At 47.9% G+C, this 27,860-nt stretch overlaps 1 protein-coding gene and 1 long non-coding RNA gene across 2 annotated transcripts; one reads left to right on the top strand and one right to left on the bottom strand.

Moving 5' to 3' along the window:
- The first annotated feature begins 4,830 nt into the window (after positions 1 to 4,830).
- On the top strand, positions 4,831 to 7,416 carry LOC307201177. Its single transcript, XR_013832615.1, has 2 exons — positions 4,831 to 4,990; positions 7,274 to 7,416. It is a non-coding gene; the product is annotated as an uncharacterized lncRNA (long non-coding RNA).
- SOST (sclerostin) lies at positions 7,240 to 16,724 on the bottom strand. Its single transcript, XM_079950110.1, has 2 exons — positions 16,060 to 16,724; positions 7,240 to 10,462 (listed from the first exon to the last, which is right to left on the bottom strand). Exons 1-2 carry the CDS (start codon positions 16,286 to 16,288, stop codon positions 10,041 to 10,043), a joined length of 651 nt encoding a protein of 216 aa, XP_079806236.1. The 5' UTR covers positions 16,289 to 16,724; the 3' UTR covers positions 7,240 to 10,040.
- Between the last annotated feature and the right edge of the window lie 11,136 nt (positions 16,725 to 27,860).

Below are 27,860 nucleotides of genomic sequence, written 5' to 3'. Positions count from 1 at the left end.
TGCAGACATGCCTCCACTTGCTAAGATGTAAATATAAGCATGGCTTCTTCTTTTTTCCCCAGCCAGAGCTCACTGGAGCTCAGCTCCGGTACCTCTCAGGTGGGTGCCATTGCCATTCTAAGAGAACAAGGGAGATGTTTGTGGTGAGCTCTGGCACCTATTTTTCTAGAAAAATAGCGCTGAATATAAGTATTTTGCCTGCATAGCTTTTACTGCTACTGTTGCTGACAACCAATGCATGGTTATAAAGTAAGCAAATCTTATCTTTAAACTTACTTCGCAAGTTGCTGCCTGATTCTTTGTTAAGTATGAGGGGGAACGCCAGCTTATTTCATTGCTCAAAAAAAAGCTTTGCAACCTAATTCCTATGCTTTTGATTTTGCTGCTGCCAAGGATGGGGTTTGTGAAACTCTCTTCAGCCCATACCCATGGGCACTTGGAGGGATAAATTGCAATTAATAAATCCTCTCCTAACCGTTAAAACCTTTGACCGCCGGGGAGGGTTTCCTGTGCACCTTTGCAGTGAGGTAGCAGTTGACTCAGTGTACTGCATGTCAGCAGGGCTAAGCATGAGTCTGTGGACAATCGTCTAAAACTTCCTGCCATGAGCTGAGGTCGCCATAGCTCAGTTGGTTAGAGCGTGGGGCTGATAACGCCAAGGTTGCAGGTTCGATCTCCATATGGGACAGCTGCATATCCCTGCAATGCAGGGGGTTGGAGCCTTTTCAGTCGTCCCTTCATATGCACAGGGATGTCACGAACTGACACGAACCCCAAGTTTCTCTGGCCAAATTCACACCATACATTTAAAGCACTGTAATACATTTTGATGAATCCCCCAGTGCTTTTTTTCTTTAAAAAAATAAATGTTTAGGGGTACTCTCATTTTCCTACTCCTATTGAAATACTGCCCCTCAATGAGGCCAAACTTAGATTCACAAAATGTTTAGGGGTATGCGTACCTCTGCTTCCCCCCAGAAAAAAAGCACTGCCCCCCCCAAGAATTCTGCTAGGAAGTGAGATCATTTGTTGAACCATTCTGACATTGTAGCTCCATGAGAGGAATAGAGGTCTCCTAGCAACTCACAGCACCCTTTAGAAACTACACTTCCCAGGATCCCTTGAGGTAAGGGCTTTACACACTCTCTGGAGGAGCAGGTAGGTAGCTTTCGGGTGTTCCTGGATTCGCTGCTGTCCGTTGAGGTTCAGGTGGCCTTAGTGGCCCGGAGTCCCTTCCATCGGCTTTGGCTGGCGGCCCCGCTACTCCCGTATCTGGACAGGGATAGCCTGACTACTGTTGTCTATGCTCTGGTAACCTCTAGCTTACATTAAAGTAAAGGTAAAGGGACCCCTGACCATTTGGTCCAGTCATGACTGACTCTGGGGTTGCGGCGCTCATCTCGCTTTATTGGCCGAGGGAGCCGGCGTACAGCTTCCAGGTCATGTGGCCAGCATGACTAAGCCGCTTCTGGCGAACCAGAGCAGCGCACGGAAACACCGTTTACCTTCCCGCTGGAGCAGTACCTATTTATCTACTTGCACTTTGATGTGCTTTCGAACTGCTAGGTTGGCAGGAGCAGGGACCGAGCAACGGGAGCTCACCCTGTCACTGGGATTCGAACCGCCGACCTTCTGATCGGCAAGTCCTAGGCTCTGTGGTTTAACCCACAGTGCCACCCGCGTCCCCCTAAGCTTACATTACTGCAACGCAATATATGTAGGGCTGCCTCTGAATTAAGCAGCCAGGTTGCTCACTGGAACAAGACAGTACACCAGTCCTGGCCTAACCTCACTGTCTGGCAATTCAAAGTGGTGGTTTTGACCTATAAAGCCTTAAACGGCTCAGGATACCTCAAGGACTGACTCTCCCCATATAAACCATCCCAAACTCTGTGTTCATCCTCTAAAGCCCTTCTACATGTGCCTTCCTCCACATGAGATCCAGAGGGTGGCAACATGAGTACAGGCCTTTTCTGTGGTGGCTCCCCATTCATAGAATGCTCTCCCTAGGGAGGCTCGCCTGGCGCCTTCATTGTATATTGGTAGGCACCAGGCGAAAACCTTTCTCTTCAACCAGACCTTTAAATGTGTCTGTAGGAATGGGCGGTGGGTTATTGTTTTGCTGTTTTGCTTTACTTATTTACTTGTTCTTTTATCCTGTATTTTATTCTGTGAACTGCCCTGAGATCTTATGGTAAAGGGTGGCATATGAATCTGTCAGGGCTGCTCTAGGTCCCAGCTCACAAAGGACCAACGCCGGTTCTTATTACATACAAAAGTCTTTATTGAAGTTCAGTTTCTATTTTAAAGCCGCGGCGCGCAGCTCTACATCTCAACTCTAGACCGCTGAAGCTCCATCTGAATCTCCACCCCCCAGACACCAGTTTAAGACTCTAGCCTTGCTCCACCTCCTCCTCTGCTCTTTCCTCCTCTGGGTCCGCCTGTCCGCTGGGGTGTTGCCCTTTCTGGACTCTTCTGATGCTGACTCCCCGGATTCTTTCCCCTGCCTCCGGCGTGCTTTAGGACCTGGCTCCCAATCCGTGCTTCCTGCTGTCCCGCGCGCCTGTACATTTGAACTTGGCGCGCGCGCCCAGCCAGCAACCTTTCTCCTGACCGTTACACTGCTCCTGTCACTGCTTCCCCCCTCGGGGGGGCTAGCTGGACCTGACTTCCCCTCCGTTCCCTCACTCTGCGATGGAGGCGTGGCCAGCTCTGACTCATCTTCTCTCCCTACTGGAGGAGACGCTGGCCCTGATTCATGGGACTCTTCCCCCCCCAATCCGCTCTGGTGGGGGAACTGGTCCTGATCTCCCGCTGCTGCTTTGGGAGTCCCCGCTGGCCCCTTGCTTCTGGTGTGTCCCCCCTGGGACCCCCCTTGCCCTGGCCATCGGCGCCCCCCTCTGGGAATCTTCTGAATCGCTGGAGAAGCTCATGGAATCTCTCGGGCCACTGTCATACTCCCCTACGCTGCCCTCAGATTCTTCCCCTTCGCTCTCCGTTTCCTCTCTCCCCTGTGTCTCTGCTCCTGAACCCCTGACAGAATCTAATAAATGAAATAAAAATAATTAGGGTGTGGTTGTAGCCTCAGGAAATGCCCCTTCTCAAACTTCCAGTCAGGAAGTGAGGTTTTGCTCTGTTTCCTCTTCCTTGGAAGTAAAATTACAGCTATAGGATGCTGCCTTATACTGAGTCAGACCTTTGGTTTGACTTTCCGTACTGACAGCTCTACAGGACGTGGGCGGTGCTGTGGTCTAAACCACTGAACTTCTTGGGCTTGCCGATCAGAAGGGCGGCGGTTTGAATCCCCTTGACGGAGTGAGCTCCCGTTGCTCAGTCCTAGCTCCTGCCAACCTAGCAGTTCGAAGCACACCAGCGCAAGTAAATAGGTACGGCTGTGGCGGGAAGGTAAATGGCATTTCCGTGCACTCTGGCTTCTGTCACGGTGTTCTGTTGCACCAGAAGCGGTTTAGTCGTGCTGGCCACACGCCCCGGAAAGCTGTCTGTGGACAAACACCGGCTCCCTCAGCCTGAAAGCAAGATGAGCACTGCAAACCATAGTCGCCTTTGACTGGACCTAACCGTCCAGTGGTCCTTTACCCTTTTACCTTACTGTCCGTACTGACAGCTGTCCTGGATTTCAGACTGGGGTCTCTCCTAGCCCTACCTAGAGATGAATTTGTGGCCTTCTGTGTGCAGGGCAGGTGCTGATATTTTGCTGATATTTAATTTTACCATTTACTATTCTATTGAATACTGGATTATTGAACACTGCTTTGTTTGATATAAGCTGACTGTTTTAAAGTTATTGTGACCTTTTTTGTATTTTATCAGATTGTTATTACATGTGCAATCTCCCCCGTCTATTTTGTTTCTTCTTCATCTTGTAAATCACCTTGTGTATAGTAAACAGAAAGGCAACATACAAATTAAAAGTGAAACAAAATGAAAATATGCCTGCTTAGGCAGCAACTGGAGAGGTACTGATGAGATGGGGCTACCGTCTGGTTTCCTCCAACTTTCCTATCCTGTGAAGAGTGGTGTGGCATGGATTGCCAGTGCCCAGGGCGGGTGGGAGGGAAATGGATGGAGTACCCATGCACATTCAATTGCCTAACAATGTCTACATCACCCAGGATATTGCAGCTGCAGAGAAAAGAAAAGAAGAGTTGTTCTGTTGTCTGGAGAGGTCATTTCCTGGTCTGCACAGGAGAAGCCATTTTCAACAGATGTGCACAACTGTATTAAGCCAGCACCGCGTGTTGGAATTTTGTGCCAATTTTGAGCCCAGGGCAACTGCCCCCATCCCCCCCTCTACACTATGGCCTACAGTATTTGCATTACACCAACAAGGTGGGAGACCTCAGGCTCAGGTGCGAAATACAAGTCCAGTTTATCCAACCCTCAGACTTCCCCCCCAGACCACACACTCTCCCAAGCCAAACACTCTCTTCCCAGGCTACACCCTTCAAAGCAAATCAGTCTCTTCAGCTTAAGCTGAGAAAGAGCGTTCTCTATAAGATTGAATATCAATATACAGTGGTACCTTGGGTTAAGTACTTAATTCGTTCCGGAGGTCCGTTCTTAACATGAAACTATTCTTAACCTGAAGTACCACTTTAGCTAATGGGGCCTCCTGCTGCCGCCGCGCCACTGGAGCACGATTTCTGTTCTCATCCTGAAGCAAAGTTCTTAACCTGAAGCACTATTTTTGGGTTAGCAGAGTCTGTAACCTGAAGCGTATGTAACCTGAAGCGTATGTAACCTGAGGTACCACTGTATGTATCAAGACTTTGGGATTAGACCACTGGAGAAGCCTGGAATACTATCTTGGGAGTGTGCTACCTGCAAACCCCAATAAAAGGGCCCCATCGGGGGCAAACAGCGGCCTCTTGATTACTTGGACTGCCAGGGCAAAACAGGTGCAAAACGCTGGCACCCTGTCATCTACAACTTCATTAACACCTATCTACAACTCCACTAGCATCTCTCGGTATTGTGAATAACTCCAAAATTACCTTTTGTTGGTATCTTCATGAACTTATCTAAAAGACTGAGTTACGCATTTGAAAAACCTATTGAAACCAGACATTATAAGTTCATCTTCGGTTGGGTAGTTCTCAAGTCTCTGTGGCTTTGTTTAATGTTTTGTATTTTTCTCAGAAGGTTGATAAAGAATAGATAATTTGTTATTCTGTGTATATTGATCACCAACGTATTGTAGGAGTCGCACTACCCCCTTCAAAAGTCTTACATCATAGGCTCCTTGTATGTGGGGGGGGGTTGTTTGTTTTGGGGTTTTTTTGCCTCTCTGGATGGTGTCCTTGTCAGGAACTGGCAGGATTAGGAAGGGTGGTAGGAGTTGCCTGCCCAAGAGCCCCCAGGGAGGGCGCAGAAGATGATGATTTAGATCCCGGATCCTGGTGGTGAAATACCAGCCACACTTCAGAGCGGGGGACCTGCGGGGAGGTACGAGTAGCAGGAAGTGCGAGGGATCACGGAGAGGCAGGTGGGCCCAGCACAGGACAGAGAGATGAGGTTTCCAGTTTGCATGCTGACTCCGACAGAGGGGAGCCAGACCCTGCAGCTTTTGAGAGGGACTTTAAACTGTGAGAGCAGCATATGTTGTTTTATGCTGCTATGTGCCTCAGAATCAGTTCTGCAAATATTAGTCAGCCTCGTATATAAATTCATGTAAATATGTTCCAGTATACCAAGTAAAGCAATGTGTTATTTTAAACTTTTAAACCACGACTTTTGCGCAGTCTTTTCTAGGAGGGGGAAAAGAGAACTGTTTAAAAAGGGCCAAACGACTTGGGGAAACTTCTGCATAATTAAAGCATAATTGCCACAGAGCTCTCCTGCGCCACCAACAGCACAGCCTCTCCAGCCCCCTGACTCCCAGAATGCAAAGGATGTTGCTGAGGAACAGGCCAGACAGGCACAGAAAGGAGGTTTCTGCCATAGCGGAAGATTACAGGGGCGAAGTCCTGACTCAGAGGGCTAGAGAGCAAAGGAGAGGCGTTTTCATCCCTGTAATGGTTCTAGGGGTTGCTCGTGCGTAAACCGGTGCAATGCCTGGCTGGGTTGCCTGAGTGAACCTTTTCTGCCCGGACAGCCACTCATCCGTGGCTGTCTCAATTGCTGGCAGAATCCGTCAGTGGGCGTTTCTTGAACTTATTCCAGCAAAGTAGCTCTTTGACGCCTAGTCTCCTCCCTGCGCGGAGGCCTTCTGCGCAAGGAGGGTGTAGGCAGCGGAGGACCCTTACTCTCCCCGCTGGTCCCTGACAAGGAGTCATGGGACCGCCTCGCCGATTCCCCCATCTGCCCCCCTTCTCCACTGGTGCTACGCTGATTCTCTTCCCCAGAAGATGGGCTGCCTCTCCCCATCCCGGGACGCTCTCTGGGACCCCTCCGGAGCCCGCTCTCTCCCTCCGGCCCTGATGGCAGTTCCCTGACAATCCCCAAAAAAGTTTTTGATTTGAGTTCCTACTGAAATGAGGCTGCATTTTAATGTTGTATTTTAATCTTGTTTTTAAGTTGTATTTCAATCAATTGTTTTTATATCTGGTGTTAGCAGCCCTGAGCACGGTCTTGGCTGCGGAGGGCGGGGTATAAATAAAATTTATTATTACTATTATTATTACAGTGGTACCTCAGGTTAAGTACTTAATTCATTCCGGAGGTCCGTACTTAACCTGAGACTGTTCTTAACCTGAAGCACCACTTTAGCTAATGGGGCCTCCTGCTGCCGCCGCACCGCCGGAGCACGATTGCTGTTCTCATCCTGAAGCAAAGTTCTTAACCTGAAGCACTATTTCTGGGTTAGCGGAGGCTGTAACCTGAAGCGTATGTAATCTGAGGTACCACTGTATTATTATTATTATTTACGAGCTTTAATAAAGAAGCTACGGTAACTGCATGTTAGCCTCAAAGCTACGGTAACTGCATGTTAGCCTCGAAGCTACGGTAACTGCATGTTAGCCTCTTTGGCCTGTGAGTGACCTGCTTGTCCTGTCAGCCCCTTGACAGTCCTTGAGCTCCGATAACGCCTCTTCGTTGTCTGGGCAGAGGATAGAGAGGGTGTAAAATTCATATCTGTGGCTCCACCCACTTTTGCCTCTGACCCCGCCCACCGCAGCTATGTAGCCTCCAGATGGCTAAAGGAGCCACATGGCCCTCAGGTTAACAACCCCTGCACTGCACATTAAAAAAAACAAAAAACACCAGTCATTATTTTCCATGGACATGACTTTATTCATTTAATACTTTTTAGGAATATATCTGTATAACTCTGAAACATCGAGCTAAATATCTCAGGAGCAGGATTGCCCGGTTGCTACATGATGAAGAGCAGAGAAGAAAGAAAGTCGTCGCATAAATACTTTTTACAGGGAAATAATAAATATGCCATTTTAATCTTGGGAAATGCTGTTTTTCCGTTGCCAAGTCCACCAGTGGAAACAAATCCTAAAGGCCACACACACACACATATATCTTACAAGTTGACGAAGCAGGAACAACTGGGGGAAGGGACATGCCCAGGTGCTGAATTTTGTCTTGTTTAAAGCAGATTTGGAGTCCAGCAACATCTGGAAGGGCTGCCGATTCCGTATGGGCTATCCAGATATTGATGCCTGGAGGATGCTAAAAGAATGGGAAGGGAGCACTAAACCAAGCGCAGCTGAGCTCATGTGCAGCACATGTTTCCCACTGCCAAATAACCGAGACTCGCACATCTGGACTTAGGGGGGAAGGTGTCCAAGTCGAGGGAATGAACTCCAAGGAGGCTTGAGGCCTGGGTGCTGCTCGTTTCAGAAACGGAAAATTACTTTAATTCCTGTTTCAGTGACGGCAGAATTGGCAACACGTTCAAAGTTCTCTGGATCAGCCATGAGGCATCTAGAACTACGTAGGTCTCCAGTGGACAGAATATTGGTCTTTCTTGGGCTTCAAATCCTAGCTTGGCCATAAGTCTATTGGGTGCCTTCTGGCAAGTCAGTGTCTCTAAATATACCCACTTACTTAGGACTCAGGGGTCATCTTTTAACTTTTCCTCCTTCTCTTTCCAGGCACATGTCTGTGGTTTAAACTCTGATCTGAACATTTTGTCTGTGTGTGTGTGTGTGTATGTGTGTGTTTGCCCTGGAGCTTTCCTTGCAAAAACCCGCTTTTTGGCGCTCAGTCGGAGCAAATGTCAAGTTGGGTTTTCTGCAGATTGCCATTTGCTCCGATTCAGCTTTAAAGAGCTGGTTTTTGAGGAAAATCTCTGGAGCGAAACAAACAACAAAGGTGCTCAGACACGGAGCATTAAAGTATGGACCGTGCCTGGAAAGAGCAGAGGAAAGTTAAGTGGGAATCATCCCTAAGCCTTGCTGAAATCAGTGGGAATTACTTCTGAGAAGGCATGGATAGGATTGTAACGGACGCAAAACTAACACATATGGAGGAAGCCCCATTTGACTGCAGTGAGACTTGCACCCATAGGCTCGGACTGCAAGCCTCGCTGGAGCAAAATGGGGATATCTATGACTTCCTGCACAAAAGGTTTTTATCAAGTGCAATGGAAATTCTTTATCCTTGGTTATTATTATTGTTGCTGCTGCAGCAGCAGAGAAACGGTCTTCCTCGGTGTTTTAAAAGGAGGTTTCTAACCCTCATTGTTGCAGAGAACAGCTTTTAAGCATCAGCTGTGTGTTGGCATTGTAGAAACAACATTCCAGTTCTAATCCAGATCAAAGGCTAGGAAGGGGGCGGGAAGTGGCAAATGCCTAAACCGACAAGCCACATTATACTGAGTTGCACCAGATCAACGGCATCCTAAGAATCAACAAATGCTCAAGACAAACAAGGGAACACCAGGGTGGCTCCACGTGTGCCAAGGTTGACGCACCTCTTGATGAACACATCACAAATGAAAGGAGTAACTCCATGGTGCAGACTTCTAACTTCTGCACAGCTAGCATATCTGGTCCACGTTTAGAAACCTATTTCCACAAACAGATTGAATCCACTGGAGCAAATGAATCTGGGTCCCCTCTGAATTGCCCTTGTGTTCCTAAAAAACACCCCCAGCCCTAAAAGAAATATTTTTTTCTGCTACTTTGAGGACTAGAAACTTATTTTGCCTTTCCCTTTTTTAAAAAAAATTGGGACTCCCAGAATACTAGTAAAAGGCTGCTGCACGGTATATACTTTTTGACCCTAAAATAGCAAGCCACATTCAGCCTTCGAGCACCCTATATTTATATACAAGTCAGACTCTGTACAATACTGCATGGTTTTAAAATCTCCCCCCCCCCATTCTTTCGGGTTTCCTGGTCTAGCTTGCCCCTGCAAAGTGAGCTGTCTGCAAAGACGTGTGTGCATTTGGCACTGTACAATAAGGCGTGATTTCATTTTTAATTTTTTAAGTGTCCCATTTCTCCTGGTGAATGGAAGGGCAACCCAACAGATCACAGGACAGGAAGCAAATACGTCCCGCTGACCAAGAGGTTAGCGCATAGTTCAGGCAATGCCACGGCACAGCAAGAAGCGACGCATTAATGTGCGACATGTGAAGAAGCAAGGATAGCAGAGAAGGCGTGCAGCTGAGCACACACCTGGAGAGATGTCACCTGGTTCTAAACTGATGTTTGCTTTCGCAGAGAGGCGGCAGTCCTTTGTCAAACAGAGTCAGGGCAAGGAAAGGGAGGCAGCGGAACAAGTGGGCCCTGCTCACTCGCTTTGGCCTTTCGAATCACACCACCCCTTGCGGACCCTCTGAGCGACTCATCTCTCAGGCCTCCTCCAGCTCAGTTTCGCTCTGTCCATTCCCCCCACCCCACCCTTCACCTCTCTCGTCTGACCACCTTGAGAAGAGTCGGATAGCTTTTGGGCTGCATGAGCTCTGAACCTCCAACCGGGGCAGCGGCCATGGAGACCCCTCGACACCACTCACTCCATTCCATGTTTATCCAGTCGCCATCAACAACAATGAAAAGAGAGGGTGGGCCATGCAGAAAACAAAAATCTGGGCTGGGCCTCGCCAAAGGCCCCTCCGCTTAGTAGGAGTTCTCCAGCTCCGGCTGGTTGGCCTTACTGCCCCTGGCCCTGGAGAGACGTGGCTTTTTGTTCTTCTGGGGCCGGGCAGCCTCTTTGCTGAAATCCTTGAGCTGGGAGCGGTTGTGGTAGCGGGTGTAGCGCTTGCACTTGCAAGCGGTGACGGCTCTGATCTTGATAGTCCGCAGCTCCTCGTCGGGGCAGGCCAGCTGGATGCGCTGGGAGTGGCTGTGCGCCGGGATGCAGCGGTAATCCAAACCGTTCTGCCGCCACCATTTCCCCTTGCCGATGGAGTTGGGGAGGAGGTGGGAGGGGAGGCACTGGCCAGAACAGACTAGCTCCCTTAGCGGCTTGATGCTGCGGCACAGACCGTCAGTGATGTAGCGGGTCGAGTATGTTTCCCGGCAGCTGAACTCCAGTGGTTCTAAGAGAGAAAGAAGGATGGGTTGTTTTTTGCGGAATAGTCGAATTACTGCATGAAGGGGTTAATACTATAGAGTTAGCTGCCCTGTCAGGCTCAGCTAGGTCGCTTCCCCTCACCTTGGGAGGAGGGTAATCAAACTTATTGTTTCCCCTCAGTAGCCCCACCAACTACTAGGATCTTTGGGCCTGCACACTTTTGTATTTTGTCCCACCTACCACCAGTATGCCGCACTCACCACTTCCCCCAGAAGGAAATGCAGGCTTCGATCCTGAAAATATTCCACACCCGTCCAGACGGCACTAGATGCTCTGAATGAGCACAAAACCAGCCGTCAAAGTCGTCAGTGGATTCTATCTGATTTGCTATTTGGCAGGAGTCAAGTAGAGATTTCCACGCACCACTAAAGTTCTGGCCAGTCGGTGAGCTCACCTGACAGGGCATCAGTTAGCCTATTCCAAGTTCAGAAAAAGAACAGCTGTACCACTGAGCTGTTCCACTTCAGACCAATGGAGGGCGCTCAATGGCTGAACGCTCTTTCATTTAAAAAAGCCTTAATACATAAAAAATATGTGGAGTGGGGGAAGTAGTGAGAGTTTACATGGAACACGCTACAGACTAACTGTAAACCACTTGGAGTTTTCCCCCCACTTCTTGCAATTAGCAATATATACATTTTATTAAACCCACCGGAAGGCTGAAGTGGTACAACCCAGAAACAGGTTTACGATCTCCTCACCTGCTATGTCAGAACTAGGCCTTAGGCAGATTCTACAGGACCTTGGAGAGCTCCTGGGGGGAAGCAGGTGTTGCTCCAACTATGACCAAATGTCAACAGGGAACTTTAGTAGCGGAATAGTTTTGCTGGATGTCTGTCGGCTCCTGCTTCTTAGCCAGCAGGAATTTAAAAGGACAGGGCCCTTCCTTGAAGCTGGCCACTTTGGCATGGTTAGACATCTCCAAGACTTTCCTTTTTGATCAGGAAATCTCTGAGGAGTCACAGAGACCTTGGTGACTGTGAGTGAAGGTTGTGGATTCATATTCCTTGCTTGTAGAATATGTACCCCCGTTCTCCAGAGCAGAACGGAGTGAAACTTGGATGGCTGTAAATGGAGTTTAGACAAATCCCTGGAGGAGAAGGCTATGAATGGCTACTAGCGATGATTTTCCAACATTGTAAGTGGTGTGCTTCTGAATACTAGTTACTGGGGAGAGTGCTGTCACACTCAGGACCTGCTTGTGGGTTTCCTATAGTTATTTGGCTGGCCCCTGTGAGAACAGGAAGCTGCCTAGGGAACCAGGCAGAGGGCCTTCTCGGTAGTGGCACCTTCCTACCAGATGTCAAAGAAATAAACAGCTATCTGACTTTTAGAAGACATCTGAAGGCAGCCCTGTTTAGGGAAGCTTTTAATATTTGATGAATTATTGTATTTTAATATTTTGCTGGAAGCCATTGTTGGGGAAACTCAGCCAGATAGGCAGGGTATTATCATCATCAGCACCACATCATCTTTAATAATAATAATAATTTATTATTTATACCCCGCCCATCTGGCTGAGTCTCCCCAGCCACTCTGGGCGGCTTCCAATAGAGTATTAAAAACAATACAGCATTAAATATTAAAAACTTCCCTAAACAGGGCTGCCTTCAGATGTCTTTTAAAGATAAGATAGCTACTTATTTTCTTCACATCTGAAGGGAGGGCGTTCCAGAGGGTGGGCGCCACCACCGAGAAGGCCCTCTGTCTGGTTCCCTGTAACCTCACTTCTCGCAATGAGGGAACCGCCAGAAGGCCCTCGGTGCTGGATCTCAGTGTCTGGGCTGAACGATGGGGGTGGAGACCTTCTTTGGCCTGATCCAGTGGGGCTCTTCTTATGTACTTAGATTCTCTTCGTCAAGAGAGCCCCATAGATTGTTCAACCTTAGACTGGCCCTCCAGCTAATTTGGAAAATGTGGGGTCTCAGGAGGCAGTCTCTGGCTTGCATTTTTGCAGGTCTCTGAGTAATAGGACAGCACAATGCCCATCCATAAATTGGACTCAGCCAAAAACTTTGATGTAACTTGCCAAAAAAAAAAAAAGAGAGAGGAAGGAGATCATTCAATGGGAATGTGAAGGCGTCGGGGCTGTGAAAGATCCAAAGCAGCCCACAATCCCTTTAACAACAACAACAACAATCAGCAAGGAGTGATATGCAGATAGGCTACACAAAAGATTTGTTTCTAAAAGGGGAGCTGTTCTGATAACGGAGAGGAACAGGTATGGTTATGACCCAAAGGAAGAACATTCTAGAATTGCTTGCTCAGCCCAATTTCAGGAAGGTGACTGTTTCCTAAGCAAAGTATGAGCTTCCCCCATGCGGACAGAAGCAGGAAGTGGGCTGATAATCCGAGACAGATCATGAGAAGGAGCTTGCGAGTGTGCCAACTTCTCATGCGGTTTTTGGTGACAAGATCCCACAGGGCTGTCACTTACGCCTCGAAGCAGCCGCACGCTCCGGGCCAAGCGAGAAGTCACTTTCATTGCACGAATAGCAACGGCACCTGCTTGTATTTTTATTTTATTTTTTAATTTAGCAATTGGCATTGTGGGGTGGGCAGGGTTTTCATCAGGACCACAGGGCGTGGGGAAGAGGAGGTTAGAGCCTTCCCTCCCCAGCTGCAGCCCTGACAGGGAACCCCCTCCTCTGCACACACAAGTGAAAAAGAGAACAAGGCTTCTGCACCTCCATGTAGCTACAAACTTGTCATGCAAAGCCTAACCAAGTATATGGTTCTGTTCTATGGCTCAGACCTTGCTCCCCAGGGCTCCTTGCAATTCTGTGATTCTAACCCTTGTCCTCTTGTGATTGAGGGGAGGACAGGATCCTGTGGGTTGCTGCCAATACTGGTACTACTCAGAGTAAGCCCATTAAAGGACATGGCTCACTTCGGTTCATTAATTGCAACGGGTTTGCTCCTAGTTGGATACAACCCTGTGCAGTAGGATTTTTGTAAGGATATCGAAGTTAGGATTCACACATTCACACACACACACACACACACACACACACACACACACACAAAGAGAGAGAGAGAGAGAGATGTTTTTAGAAGGGGCTCAATCCCACCGCCCTGAGATTAAGAGTCTCATGGTCTACAGGCTGAGCTATTCCAGATCAAATCCCCATTTCCAGGTACATTTCCAGGTGCTTGAGAAAACAGGAACTTTCATACATCAGCAACCTCAAAATGGAATGAGTTACATCTAGGGTGCACCCAAAAGGCTTTGTTTGCATCAGTTCTCGCTCTCATATTTTATAATGGGACCAAAATAAAGGGGAAACAAACAGTAGTTTTGTTTTCCCCATCTGCAAACTGTATGAGTCGGAATTACTTTATGAGTAAGACCCCCTTCTCTCACCCTGTCATGGCAAGGCACAGGCTAGGTGCTCATCCATGAACAGATCTGTTTTTCAGGCGAAGTAGCTCAGTCAGTCAGCCCTTCCCACCCAGCCTGCCTTTCTAGCCAGTTTGTGGGGAGCAGCCTTCTAGTTTGGCACGAGACATTACAAAGAGCACTGTGATGTAGTTCGTAAGGACTGGGAAATAGGCTGGTTTCGGTTTTTCCAGTCTCCAGATCTCCACATCAGTTTGCAATTTTTTTTCTCATGAAAATTCATCAGCATTTTAGTGCAAATATCTTCTAATGCTTTTTTTTTTTTTTTTGCAAAATCAGTTTTCCCTAATATAATGCATTTTTTGTATCTTATTTTCACCAACATATGACTTTCTATGCACATTTATCTTTTAAAAATTGTCCTTTTTTGCACTTACAAAAATGGACATTTACCCTAGTATGTGCCCTTTTGCACATATTACTTAGCTGAAGAGCAGCACTGCAAAATTCAGAGCAGTGCAATTTTTTTTTAAAGTTCCTATATTTCGCATCTTGTTTTAGAGAATGTGAATTAAGTAGGTTCGCCTTTAAATGCAAATTGAAGCCAATTTCTCCTCCACCCCTAGAGGTCAGAACATCATACTGTCTCATTGCAAAACCTGTAAATAGAGCCCTAATTGAAGATCCCATCCTGCAATACTCCGCAGTGTTCATGGGTCATATTTCAGGACAAATTGCTACCTTCTTAAGAGCATTTTCACACATGTCCTTTGGCAAGCGTTCCTGTTACGATCTAATCATTGATCTTGCAGGACAGGAAGCAAAGGAGACATGCTTGCAATGCCAACAAACATTCTGGCTGAATAGGTTCTATGTTTAACAAAATCTGGTCGAAACAAAAGCCACTTTTATGTCTCACGGATGAAAATGGCTACTGGGGGACCAAATGGCTGTAAAAAATTATTGGCCCACGAAGTGTGAAAGCTTTCATGTTACACAGAGCTCCTTTGCTAGGGGACAGTTCTTGGCTGTGTGCAACAAGCCAGGCAGATTACAAGAGGCAGAAGGTGTGGTTTTGAAGGCACGTTGTGTTGCAGGGACCTTCCTGAAACAAAGCGGGTCAGGATCTAGTCCTGGGAGACCACGTGGGGCTGTCCTAGTCCCAAGGAATGGTCTGAAGGCAGGTTGTGCTACAGCCTTCATGAAGGCAAGCAGATAGCTCAGTTGGCAGAGCATGAGACTCTTAATCTCAGGGTCCTGGGTTTGAAACCCACGTTGGGCGAAAGATTCTTGCATTACAGAGGGTTGGACTAGATGTACCTTCTAACTCTTCTATGATTCTGTACAGATCTGTGTCTGACCAGTGCCTGGGCGGGAGACCACCTGCAAAGACTGCACAATGCTGCCTTTCGTAGGGTAAATCAATGTAATTCCTGAAAAGTCATTTCAGGAGCCCAATCACTAAATCTTTAGCACCTGTGGTGGGGTGGGACCATAGCTCAGGGGAGAAAACACAGGCTCTGCATGCCAAGCACTCCAGGTTCAATTCCCAGCTCCTCCAGGGAAAGGATCTCAGGTTGCAAGGGAAAGGTCGGTTGCTTAGAAGCAGAGCAATTGCTTTCCTCCTGAGTGCGATTCCCAGCATCCCTGGACAGCTGCTACTGGTCCATGGGAACAATGCTGAGCCAATGGTCTGACTCCAAAGAGGGCACCTTCTGCTGTTCCTCCTCTGATCCCAGCTCATGGGAAATACCTCTGCCTTCACCTAGAGACCCTGGAGAGCTCCTGCGAGGCAAAGCTCACAGATAGCTCAGCTGGTAAGAGCATGAGACTCTTGATCTCAGGGTTGTGGGTTTGAACCCTGCATTGGGCAAAAGTTACCTGCATTGCAGAGGGGTGGACTTAGATGGCTTTGGGGTCCCTTCCAACTCTATAAAAATGAAAACCAGGGATGATGGCACCTGTTGGCTTCCAGATCCTGATGGACTCCAACTGCTATCATCCTGGACCACTGGGAATGATGGGAGTTGGAGTCCGACCACATCTGTGTGTCCACAGGTTTTCCCTTATCCATGGAACAGCATCAAATGTGTGCACTAACCTGCAGCAAACGGTACCTGCTTGCTCTGCTACAACAGCCAGCTAGAGATACCCACACACCTGAGAGCTAAAAGAGGTTGCTTTCTCCCTCTCTCTCTCTGTATATATATTGTTTTCCTTACCCGTCCTGCCCAGGGCAACTTGCAGGTGCCTCTCTCCTTGCTGCGCCCGGTTGTTCATGGTGTTGTTGTCACTCTGGACGTACGGTTGCTCGGCCGGCGGCTCGGTATTCTCCGGGAAGTCGGGCACGATTTCCGTGGCATCGTTTTTAAGCACTTGCCAGCCTCGGCCCGAAGGGAGGAAGACTTGGAAGAAGATGCAGAAAGAGCAGAGAGCCTGAGACGTCTGCATGTTCAGGCCAGGCAACAGTGGGGAAGGCTGTGGAAGAGATGCCTTTCTGTCTTCTTGTCCTCTTGGAGCCTAAGCGATGCAAAACCAAGGCCTCCTTTTTAAATTCCTTCTTAGAAACCAGCCGGCCAATGGCAAGGGAGTGGGAGGGGCCAGGGGTGTGTAGGGGTGTTGAGTGGGGTGTTTGAAGATTCATTCATGCCAATTTGTCTGTGCAGAGAGAGAGAGAGAGAGAGAGAGAGGAATTTGAGGGAGGGGGGAGCTGCGGTTGCAGCATCTACAAACTCTGTTTACCCTCACCCAAGCTTTTCTTGCTTGCTTCTTTCAAGGAAAGAAAAACTGGCAAGGCTCGGACTATGAGTGGGTTGTCATGGTTTGTATAGATCTGCCAGACATTTCTCCAGCCACTTGGACAAAAAAAAAAGTGAAATAAAATAAAACTTTTTTCTTCTTTTTTTGGCTGCCTGGACTCCAGCGAGTTTTCTGAACGGTTCAGAGCTTAGATTGCAGAGTCTCCCGATCATCAAGTATGAAGGGATGGGGAAACTGTGTGTCGGAAAACTGCACACAAACCCAGACTGGGAAATTGATACACCTATGATTTTCAAGCAGCTACCGTGTGCTCGACATAGCTCTATGGAGACAAAATGAAGCCCAAACTTGGGCCAATCTGACAGGCAATTCTCCTATTTAACAAAAGTCTCCTTCTGACCCGAGGATCCTGATCGAAGATCTTGTTTAGCAGAAATTCCACTTGGTGTTACAGGAGAGAAATTCCCAAGGGATTAAGAATATAAAACAATGGTAAGAATACTGGAAGTGACGCGGATGGCGCTGTGGGTTAAACCACAGAGCCTAGGGCTTGCTGAGCAGAAGGTCGGCGGTTCGAATCCCCATGATGGGGTGAGCTCCCGTTGCTCAGTCCCTGCTCCTGCCAACCTAGCAGTTCAAAAGCACATCAAAGTGCAAGTAGATAAATAGGTACCACTCCGGCGGGAAGGTAAACGGCGTTTCCATGCGCTGCTCTGGTTCACTAGAAGCAACTTAGTCATGCTGGCCACATGACCCGGAAGCTGTACGCTGGCTCCCTCGGCCAATAAAGCGAGATGAGCGCTGCAACCCCAGAGTCGGCCATGACTGGACCCTAATGGTCAGGGGTCCCTTTACCTTTACGAATACTGAAAGCGGCCTTATATTCATAGAATCATAGAACTGGAGAGTTGGAAGGGACCCCGAGGGTCATCTAGACCAACCCCATGCAATGGAAGAATCTCAGCTAAAGCATCCATAACAGATGGCCACCCAACCTCCGCTTAAAATACCAAGGAAGGAGAGCCCACCACTTCTCTGTTCTACTCAGCTCTTACTGTCAGAAAGTTCTTCCCGGTGTTTAGTCAGAATTGACTTTCTTGTAATTTGAAGTGATGGGTTCGAGTCCTGCCCATATTGAGTCTATCTGTCTGCACTGATCAGCAGCAGTTCTCCAGGGTTTCAGAAAAGGACTTTTCCCCGATCCTACTTAGAACCGCCAGGGAAGCAGATGTTCTACCGCTGAGCAACTTCTCCAAAGTTCTACTGGGCCAGACACACGGTTCAGCTCCTTTAGTCTCCTATTTCTCACAATTACCAAGCGGAAGTGCTTCTGGGAATCCTGCAAACCACGTATATTCTCTCCCGCCCCCATATCACCTCTGAACGTGGTAGCCCCAAAGCATCTCAGATTGGCTGCCTTTTCTGTAAACCAGTATATGCAAAGATGAATCCATCCAAAGATGAAGTCGTTTGGGTACCAACTTCATTCATTTCCAGTGCATACGTTCTTCTTGTTCCTAAAGTGCTGAGCTTTGCGGAGTGTGTGTGTGTGTGTATGTCATTTTACATCAAAGAAAAAGATATAATTTCACTTCAAATTCCAGTACCCCATTTTGACATCCCTCCCCTCCCCTTTCTGCAGTTGCTTATGTTCATAATATCTTAGCTGCATCTCCTACATTAAGCCTAATTATTATCCCATACATTCAAGATTACTATTTTCTCACTGTGTGTCTTTGCGTCTTTGCGTTAACCCTGCTAATGATTGTATCTGTTGACAATAATTTTTTTAATACCCAGTAAACAATTTCCACTCTAAATTAAAAGAGTCTTGAATCTTCTTGATTTCTTAGTCTTCCAGCAAGTTTCGCCATTTCTGCATATTCCAATAGTTTTTGCTGCCATTCTTCTTTGGTCGAGACATTGTCTTCTTTCCATTTTGGGGGGCAAATATCATACGAGCTGCTGTGGTCACACATGTAAATAAGTTTTTATATTTTTCAGATATCTCTAATCCCAATATCCTGAAAAGAAAAGCCTCTGGTTTCTTAGAAAAGGTTACGAGCTTTGAGGGGTTTTATGTATTTTGCCGCCGCCGCCGTTTCTCAGTAGGCATGGAGCTTGCAAAATGGCACCCATGAGTAGATTGACACATGAGGGAGATCTTAAAATGATATTGTCACCGGAAGAAATTAAACAACTGGTGAATGTGTGCCACAAATGCGAGAGCGGAGAAGGATTTGATCAGGATAATGGGGGGGGGGGAGAGAGAGAGATCTCAGTCCAGAATTTCAGATCAGCCTTCTGCCTCTTTAATGGAGGCCGAGCCTTTTTGGGGAGGACGACCCCCCAAGTGGTGAACAATGGGCCAAACTAAATGTTATGTTAATTTTGTGGCTTGCCCTTTTTTCTTTCAAAGGCTGTGGGTGGAAGGCTAATCCAGATCTGGGCTCTGGCGTGGGGCTCAGAGGAGGAGGGGGAGAGCGACTTTCTGAAATAATGTTTTGGAAGATAATTGGCCTGGGGCCCCAAACTATCCATGCTTTGCATGTGAATTGGCTCTGTCGCGTCCTGGTGCTTCTTTCATACTTTGAGAGCTACGCGACTGTTCAGGACTCAGATTTTCTCCATGACCACGCAGGAATATCTATATTCTCTTTCCCCCCAGTTTAGGTAAAGCTTTTTTCCACCTGCACTGCGTGCGAATCATCAGGATCGAGCAAAGGAATGTGAAAGCTTTTCCAGTCACACAGAATGCTTCATCGGAAGACCCCACAGAAAGGCTGTGTTGTTAGTGAAAGGAAACAGCAATCCCAGCTATGGATAGGCAGTTATGTACCGATTTCATGCTCATTGTTGGGTAGCCTCAGGCAAGCCACTAATCTCTAAAGTTAAAACCATCCCATCTGTAATATGCGGGCAATATTAGCCTACCTTATAGGTTTGTTGTAAGGCTTACTGAGATAAAGAGCTGTGGACGCTCAGGAACATGCTACATTATTATAATTATGGTTTTTACTGCTAACGGGAGGAAAGGGAGCATAAGGCAAGCTTTTCATCCTCAAAGAATCATAGAATTGTAGCGTTGTAAGCAGGGGCGCGGGACGCAGGTGGCGCTGTGGGTTAAAGCCTCAGCACCTAGGACTTGCCGATCGAAAGATCGGCGGTTCGAATCCCTGCGGCGGGGTGCGCTCCCGCTGCTCGGTCCCAGCGCCTGCCAACCTAGCAGTTCGAAAGCACCCCTGGGTGCAAGTAGATAAATAGGGACCGCTTACCAGCGGGAAGGTAAACGGCGTTTCCGTGTGCGGCTCTGGCTCTGGCCAGAGCAGCGATGTCACGCTGGCCACGTGACCCGGAAGTGTCTCCGGACAGCGCTGGCCCCTGGCCTCTTAAGTGAGATGGGCGCACAACCCCAGAGTCTGTCAAGACTGGCCCGTACGGGCAGGGGTACCTTTACCTTTACCTTTTAAGCAGGGACGCAGGTGGCGCTGTGGGTTAAAGCCTCAGCGCCTAGGGCTTGCCGATCGAAAGGTCGGCGGTTCGAATCCCTGCGGCGGGGTGCGCTCCCACTGCTCGGTCCCAGCGCCTGCCAACCTAGCAGTTCGAAAGCACCTCCGGGTGCAAGTAGATAAATAGGGACCGCTTACCAGCGGGAAGGTAAACGGCGTTTCCGTGTGCGGCTCTGGCTCGCCAGAGCAGCGATGTCACGCTGGCCACGTGACCCGGAAGTGTCTCCGGACAGCGCTGGCCCCTGGCCTCTTGAGTGAGATGGGCGCACAACCCCAGAGTCTGTCAAGACTGGCCCGTACGGGCAGGGGTACCTTTACCTTTACCTTAAGCAGGGCCAGATTTAGGTTTGCTGAGGCCCTAAGCTACTGAAGATAATGGGGCCCTTTATACGTCCAGCTGTCCTTTGTCAACAACAAATTGTCGCTGGTTTTTTTGTGTTGAATATATGCTATATGGTAATTTATAGACCTCATAGGTATCTAAAGCCATTTGCACATAACAAATAGGAGCCTACCCAACACAAAACACTGTTGCTGTATGTAGGTTTTATTTTATTTGTTTTTTATACTATATTTTGGAAATGTACATCCAGGTTTTTTTCCCCCTTTCATTTTTTGGGGGGCCCCAAGAGAGTGGGGCCCTAAGCTATAGCTTGTTTTTAGCTTATACATAAATCCGGCACTGATTGGAAGGGACCACAGGTCATACCCGCTTCAATGCAAGAATCTTTAACTCAACATGGGGCTTGAACCCTTGACCGTGAGATTAAGAGCCTGGATAGCTCAGTTGGCTAGAGCTATAATGCCAAATAATGCCAAAGTTGCGGGTTTGATTCCTGCATTGCAGGGGTTGGACTAGATGATCCTCAGGGTCCCTTCCTGCTCTACAATTCTATGCTTCTAAGAGGCTCATGCTCCACCAATGGAGCTCATCTAGGGTTTCAACAACAAATTTGATTTCATTGTCCATTTGCAAAGTTTAAACCAGCTTCGGAAAATCTAGTGCACTTACTGGGGAAGATTCATGATGTGTCTAGTTACAGCACAAAACTCTTAAACGTGCAGAGAAAGAGTTAAAAATAACTTTTAAAAAAACAAACAGAAGCATTTCTTTGGGGAATTATAGGGACAGAGCTACCTAAATTGTATAGAAATTTATTTATGTATGCTACTACAGCAGCAAGAATGTTACTTGCCCCAAAATGGAAAGAAGCCGAAGTCCCAGCAAAGGAAGAATGGATACAAAAAGTTACGGAATATGCAGAAATGGCAAAACTTCCCGGAAGAATAAGAAATCAAGATGTTATAAAAAGATAACAAACTTTTTACATAAAAGAATGGAAATGGCTTGTTGAATATTTACAGATAAATTGCAAACAGATAAAAACATTGGCAGGGTTATTGTAACAACCTGCAGTTTCATAAGAGTATATATTTAAAGTGGATAATTCAATGAGCAAATTAAACGAATTTGGATATGCAGAAGATATTTTAAAAATACATTTAAAGGACCACAGAAAGAGGGGGAAGGAAGTCAAACTTAGAAATGTTAAATTGATTGTAAAACTAATGAAATGTATAAACTTGAAAAGTATAAACAAAAACTTTAAAGCACAGGCTGTCGTCTTCAAAACTCTCACAGCTTGTCAGAGTGCTGTCTTCAGCATGTGGACCTGAGCTCTCCCTAGGTATTGGCTTAGCTGCCGACTAAGAAGTCTTGGAATGTTTGCAAACATCTCGACTGGTCAGGCATTTAAAAGGCCAGCACAAAAGTCCCCGGGGGCAAATAGGATTGTGGAGAGATGGTAGGAAAGGGTTAATCAGAGATGCACATGAGCACAGCATGCAGATGACATGTGCGTTTGCATTAACATTGCATGTGACTGTCGGATGGCAGGGAGACAGGAATGGAAGATATTACACTCAAAGTACTATTACATTGGAAGGCCCATCGAATCATAGAATTGTAGAGTTCGAAGGGACCCCAAGGGTCATCTAGTCCAACCCACTGCAATGCAAGAATACATAGAAGAAGAAGAAGAAGAAGAAGAAGAAGAAGAAGAAGAAGAAGAAGAAGAAGAAGAATATATTTATACCCCGCCCATCTGGCTGGGTTTCACCAACCACTCTGGGCGGCTCCCAACAGAATATTAAAAACAAGATAAAACATCAAACTTTAAAAGCTACCCTAAACAGGGCTGCCTTCAGATATCTTCTAAAAGTCAGATAGTTTTTTATTTCCTTGACATCTGGTGGGAGAGCATTCCACAGGGAGGGAGCCACTAACAAGAAGGCCCTCTGCCTGGTTCCCTGTAACTTCACTTCTCTCAGGGAGGGAACCGCCAGAAGGCCCTCGGAGCTGGACCTTAGTGTCCGGGCTGGACGATGAAGGTGGAGACGCTCCTTCAGGTATACTGGGCCGAGGCCTTTTAGGGCTTTAAAGATCAGCACCAACACTTGAAGGGTGCTCGGAATTCCCTGCATTAGACCTAAAACCACATCTGGAGAACTCAAAAGGCTTGGTTGCCATCTCTTGTCCTTCTCTCAAGTGGTGTTATCAGGCCAGGAATTGCAGGGCAGAAGTCCAGGTCACCACTCAGGTGAAGGGCGAAGGTGGTCCTCAAATGCAACGAGGCTGGCTTACCACATTGTGGTGGCAAATAAAACAGCCTGCATTACCATCTAAAGCAGCGTTGGGGAACCAGTGGCCCTGCAGACGTTGTCAGATTCCCAACTCCTAGCATGGCCAGTGGGAAGGAATAACAGAAGTCGTAATAATTCAGTGACATCTGGAAGACACCCCACCCCGTTTCTGTACAGTAGTACCTCGGGTTACAGACGCTTCAGGTTACAGACTCTGCTAACCCAGAAATGGTTCCTTGGGTTAAGAACTTTGCTTCAGGATAAGAACAGAAATCGCACGGCGGCAGCGGGAGGCCCCATTAGCTAAAGTGGTACCTCAGGTTAAGAACAGTTTCAGGTTAAGAACGGACCTCCAAAACGAATTAAGTTCTTAACCGGAGGTACCACTGTAAACACATTTGTGTGCAATATAAAACACATTTGTGAGCTGCTTCGGACTTCCTCCTTTCAAAATATAGGCTCTCTCTCCCTCCTCCATCTTTGCTGGAACCTGTCCTGATGTTTTGCATTACAGCTGCACTATATTCCCAGCTGAGATCCTAAAAGCAGGTGTTTAATTTGTTCTGTTTCCCCCTCGCTGTCTCCTCTGTCCACCTTGCCCCAGACAGCTTCCCTTGGCGTTTATTTATCTGGGATTGTTCTCTCTACCCTCCCCGTTCCCAACGCACGCCCCCCCCACCGCCGTTTCCTGTTTTCTTCATGAATGGGGCTCCCTGTTTGTGCAACACTTCTCCGGAAACTGTCCCCTGATAGGACGCATTGTGGTGCCCAGCTTGGACATTTAAGCAAGCATTCCATCCCCATTGTTTCTTTCCCCCTGACGATAAGAACATAATTGCAGAAAACTAGAGTGTCAGGGGTCCCTTTACCTTTAAGGGATGCATGTGGCGCTGTGGTCTAAACCACAGAGCCTAAGGCTTGCCGATAAGGTTGGCGGTTCAAATCCCCGGGACAGGTGAGCTCCCGTTGTTCGGTCCCTGCTCCTGCCAACCTAGCAGTTCGAAAGCACATCAAAGTGCAAGTAGATAAATAGGTACTGCTCCAGTGGGAAGGTAAACAGTGTTTCCGTGCGCTGCTCTGGTTGGCGAGAAGCGGCTTAGTCCTGCTGGCCACATGACCCGGAAGTTGTCTGCGGACAAACGCCAGATCCCTTGGCCAGTAAAGCAAGATGAGCGCTGCAACCCCAGAGTCGTCCGCGACTGGACTTAACAGTCAGGCGTCCCTTTACCTTTACCTTTAGTGTGGGGGTCTGTGTCACCAAGCAGAAGGTGTCTTATTTCGCAAACACAACATGCAAACCCTTAAGGAAGTTTAACGTTCCTTGTGAGTCTTTTATTAACTGTGCCTCCTGAGGGGGGAGTACTTATAACACACACACACACACGGAGATGAAAGCAGAGGCACTTGGTTCTTTCCTTAATATTGTTCCACATCTTCCAAGGCTGAGTATTAAAAGCAGGGGCCGAACCTCACCTTTAAAAATACAACCTGTTGCTTCACCCTGAGGCATGCCTAGGCAGCTTTGCATTTCCTTGTAATTTAGCGTGGAGCCTGTTTTCCTTTCTCCAGGGCATTTGCGAAAGGAAAGTTAGCTACATTCCTAAATCCACCCATGAAGCATTTTTTTAAAAAATGGGAAAATGCAGTGCAGCACCCTTGAGCATCGTTCAATTAACTCTACTGCAGTGCGAAAGCATTTTAAATGGAATTCCTGGGGCAACCCAGTCAGATGGGTGGGGTGTTGTTGTTGTTGTTGTTGTTGTTATACAGGAAATCCTTATTTTCATCAGAGAAATGTTCAACAGTATGAAATACAGTACATAAAAATATATAATATGATATAATAAATATAATTGTGCAACAGCCTGGAATGTCCTCTGGAAACCTGATCCCGTGAAGGTGTGAGCAGGGGCTTAAAAGCCTAGGTAGCGACAGGTAATCTGAAGGCCTGTTTGCACCCATGAGAAACACTGTCCCTAGATCGGCATCGGGGTGGCAAGGGAGGCTTGATCTCTGGTCCTTTGAGAAGGTCCCTGGAACCTGCCAGCCTTCTTCATAGCGGCTCTGCAGTTTTGAAATTCCCTCCTGAAATCTCAGGCAGGCCTCTCAAGCCCCTTCTCTCAGCCACTCCAAAGTGTACCTATTTTACAGAAGCCACCCCGGTTTCTCATTTGATCCCAGAATGCCCCGCTTTTCCTTAGGATGTCCCTATTTTGATCCGAGACACGTTGGGAGGATATAGAGTTATCCAGCCCCTGAGTCGTCTGAAGGCAGCTCTGTCTAGGGATGTTCTTAAAATGTTTAATGTTTTATTATGGTTTAATATATGTTGGAAGCTGCCTAGAGTGGCTAGGGAAAGCCAGTCAAATGGGTGGAGAATAAATAGTAAAATCGTTGTTATTGTTGTTGAACAGGATGTCCCAATTTTAATCAGAGGAATGTTGCACTGTATGTTCTCTGCCTCCTCTTCTTCTGTCAGAAACTTTTGTATTCTACAACGCTTTTTACAACTGATTCTGTGCTGGCTTTTAAGTGCACTGCGGAAATACCCGTTGGGTTGTGTTTTTCCTATCTTCCATCCAATTTTAAAATGTGAGCCATATTCACTTTTGCAGTTCGGCTGTGGTCTGTGCGTTTGAGGCAGCCCTTTGCACATGCACAGGGGACAGCCCATGTGTAGACGACGGCCTCGTGAATAGGAGTGGGAGGGGGGGTATATTAGTTATTCAATTTCTACCCCAGCTTCACTCCACGGGCCTCAAGGCAGCGGCATATGTGGTTTTCTCCCTTTTGCCATTTTAACCTCACAAAAAGCCTGTGAGGTAAAGTTAAAAGGTAAAGGACACCTGGGCAGTTAAATCCAGTCAAAGGTGACTATGGGGTTGCGGTGCTCATCTTGCTTTCAGGCCGAGGGAGCAGGTTTGTCCACAGACAGCTTTCTGGGACATGTGGCCATCAGGACTAAACCGCTTCTGGTGCAATGGAACACCGTGACAGAAACCAGAGCGCACGGAAACGCCGTTTACCTTCCCACCTGAGCCGTACCTATTTATCTACTTGCACTGGCATGCTTTCAAACTGCTAGGTTGGCAGGAGCTGGGACAGAGCAATGGGAGCTCACCCTGTCACGAAGATTCGAACTGCTGACCTTCCGATCGGCAAGCCCAAGAGGCTCAGTGGTTTAGACCACAGTGCCACCCGCGTCCCTTGTGAGGCAGATCAATGGCACAACTAGGGGCCGATCCACACACCTCTGCTTGTCCTCCCGCCTTCCCCCAGGGAAAACCAGCTTTTTACCGCCGAATCGGAGCAAACACCAACCAGGCTTTCTGCAAATTGACGTTTGCTCTGATGCAACTGTAAAGAGCAGGTTTCCCCAGGGGAATCAGCAGGCCCAGGGGAAATTGCCTGTAGCCGTGCCTAGAAATCAGGGGACAAACGGAAAATTGCACGCGGCTGTTTTTTCTAGCCACATGTACCGACCAGCATCAGTCAGCCCAAGAAAGAAAAGGATTGTAGCAAAGATGCTGAATGCATGTGCCGTGCACACACCCAATGGGGAATGAAACCACTATGCATGATTGGCTTTTGTGGGCCCCACACCCCTTTGATGCTCCATCCCTGTAAGATGGAAAGGGAGCATAGGAATGCCATGGAGCGGCACTGCTGAAGGTGGAAGTTGCAGGGCCTCCTGCCCCGAACTAAGGCGTCAGGGCACCACCTGGTGTCAAAAAATGGTAAGTGTGAAAGACAGCACACATTCCATCCAACAAGCATTGGATAAACTGCTATCCTGTTTTTCCACAGGGTAAATGGAACCCGTTCCCCAAAGCCCTTTAGATGACAGTAAGAGATGTTCAACAGTGGAAGGGGCTCCCTCGGGAGGTTGCGAACTCTCCTTCCTTGGAGGTTTTTAAGCAGAGGTTGGGTGGCCATCTGTCATGGATGCTTTAGCTGAGATCCCTGCTGTGCTGGGCCCGGGGATAACAGGGGTAGCATGGTCCAGGTCCGGTCCCAAATCCAGGGGTCCCACGAGGAGTCAGGCAGGCAGGATACAAGGCAGCAAACCAGGTATACAAACCAGATACAAGGCAGCAAACCAGCTTCTGGCAAACAGCAACGTTGCTCCCGCAACCTGGGGCTGGGTCCAACAGCCTTTTATCTCTGACAAGGGTAACGGCCGGTCCTGATCCCGCGGCAACTCACCTCCCTGTTTCCCCCGAAGGCAAGCACTCCTCCTGTGAGTACAGTGGTACCTCGGGTTACATACGCTTCAAGTTACATACGCTTCAGGTTACAGACTCCGTTAACCCAGAAATAGTGCTTCAGGTTAAGAACTTTGCTTCAGGATAAGAACGGAAATCGTGCTCCGGCGGCACGGCAGCAGCAGGAGGCCCCATTAGCTAAAGTGGTGCTTCAGGTTAAGAACAGTTTCAGGTTAAGAACGGATTAAGTATTTAACCCGAGGCACCACTGTACTCAGGTCTCTCCTTCTCTCAGACCTGAGTCAGCTCGGGAGATGTCAGTGGTTTACTAGACCCAGAGGCCACCTCAGCCTCCCCTGACCCAACCGGTAGTGGAGCAGCTGTAAGTGATGGCCCAGCTGAAGGCAACGAGGTAATCCCCGCATCTGGAGCCAGGGCAGGCTCAGACCCCTGACTCAGCCCAGCTGGTGTTTGTTGCAAGGGAACCTGTGCAGACTGGGAGTCTTCAGAATCAGGCCCCAGACTTGGTTCAGATGCCACCTGAGGCAAAGGATCCGATGTGGACTGTGACTCCTCTGGTTCCGAGTCCGAGCCCAAGTCCCAGGCCATCACACCCTCATTGCAGGGGTTGGACTAGAAGACCCTTGGTGTTTCTTCCAACCCTACAATTTTATGATTCTATGAAGCAGTGTGCACACAGTAGGGTCACTTTATATAACATTGCCATGAATTTGCTGGCATATTCGGGCAGAGAGCGATCCCGCTATTTTCATCTCTCCATCTCTGGATGAAGAGTGGGCTACAATATCTAGAGCAGCCTTTCTCAACCTGTGGGTCCTCAGATGTTGTTGAACTACAACTCCCATCACCCCTAGCTAGCAAGGCCAGAGCTCAGGGATGATGGGA

This window comes from Podarcis cretensis (assembly GCF_951804945.1).
Source record: "Podarcis cretensis genome assembly, chromosome: 13".
NCBI lineage: Eukaryota > Metazoa > Chordata > Lepidosauria > Squamata > Lacertidae > Podarcis > Podarcis cretensis.
Note: the sequence above shows the minus strand (reverse complement) of the source record. Positions and strands in the feature narration are given on the sequence as shown.

What these genes read in the sequence shown, in the direction of transcription:
- SOST (XM_079950110.1), bottom strand. Translation starts at nt 16,288, where the DNA reads ATGCAGACGTCTCAGGCTCTCTGCTCTTTCTGCATCTTCTTCCAAGTC. An exon ending in AGTTGCCCTGGGCAGGACGG is followed by an intron (nt 10,463 to 16,059) that starts GTAAGGAAAACA and finishes TTTCTCTCTTAG; the next exon opens with AACCACTGGAGTTCAGCTGC.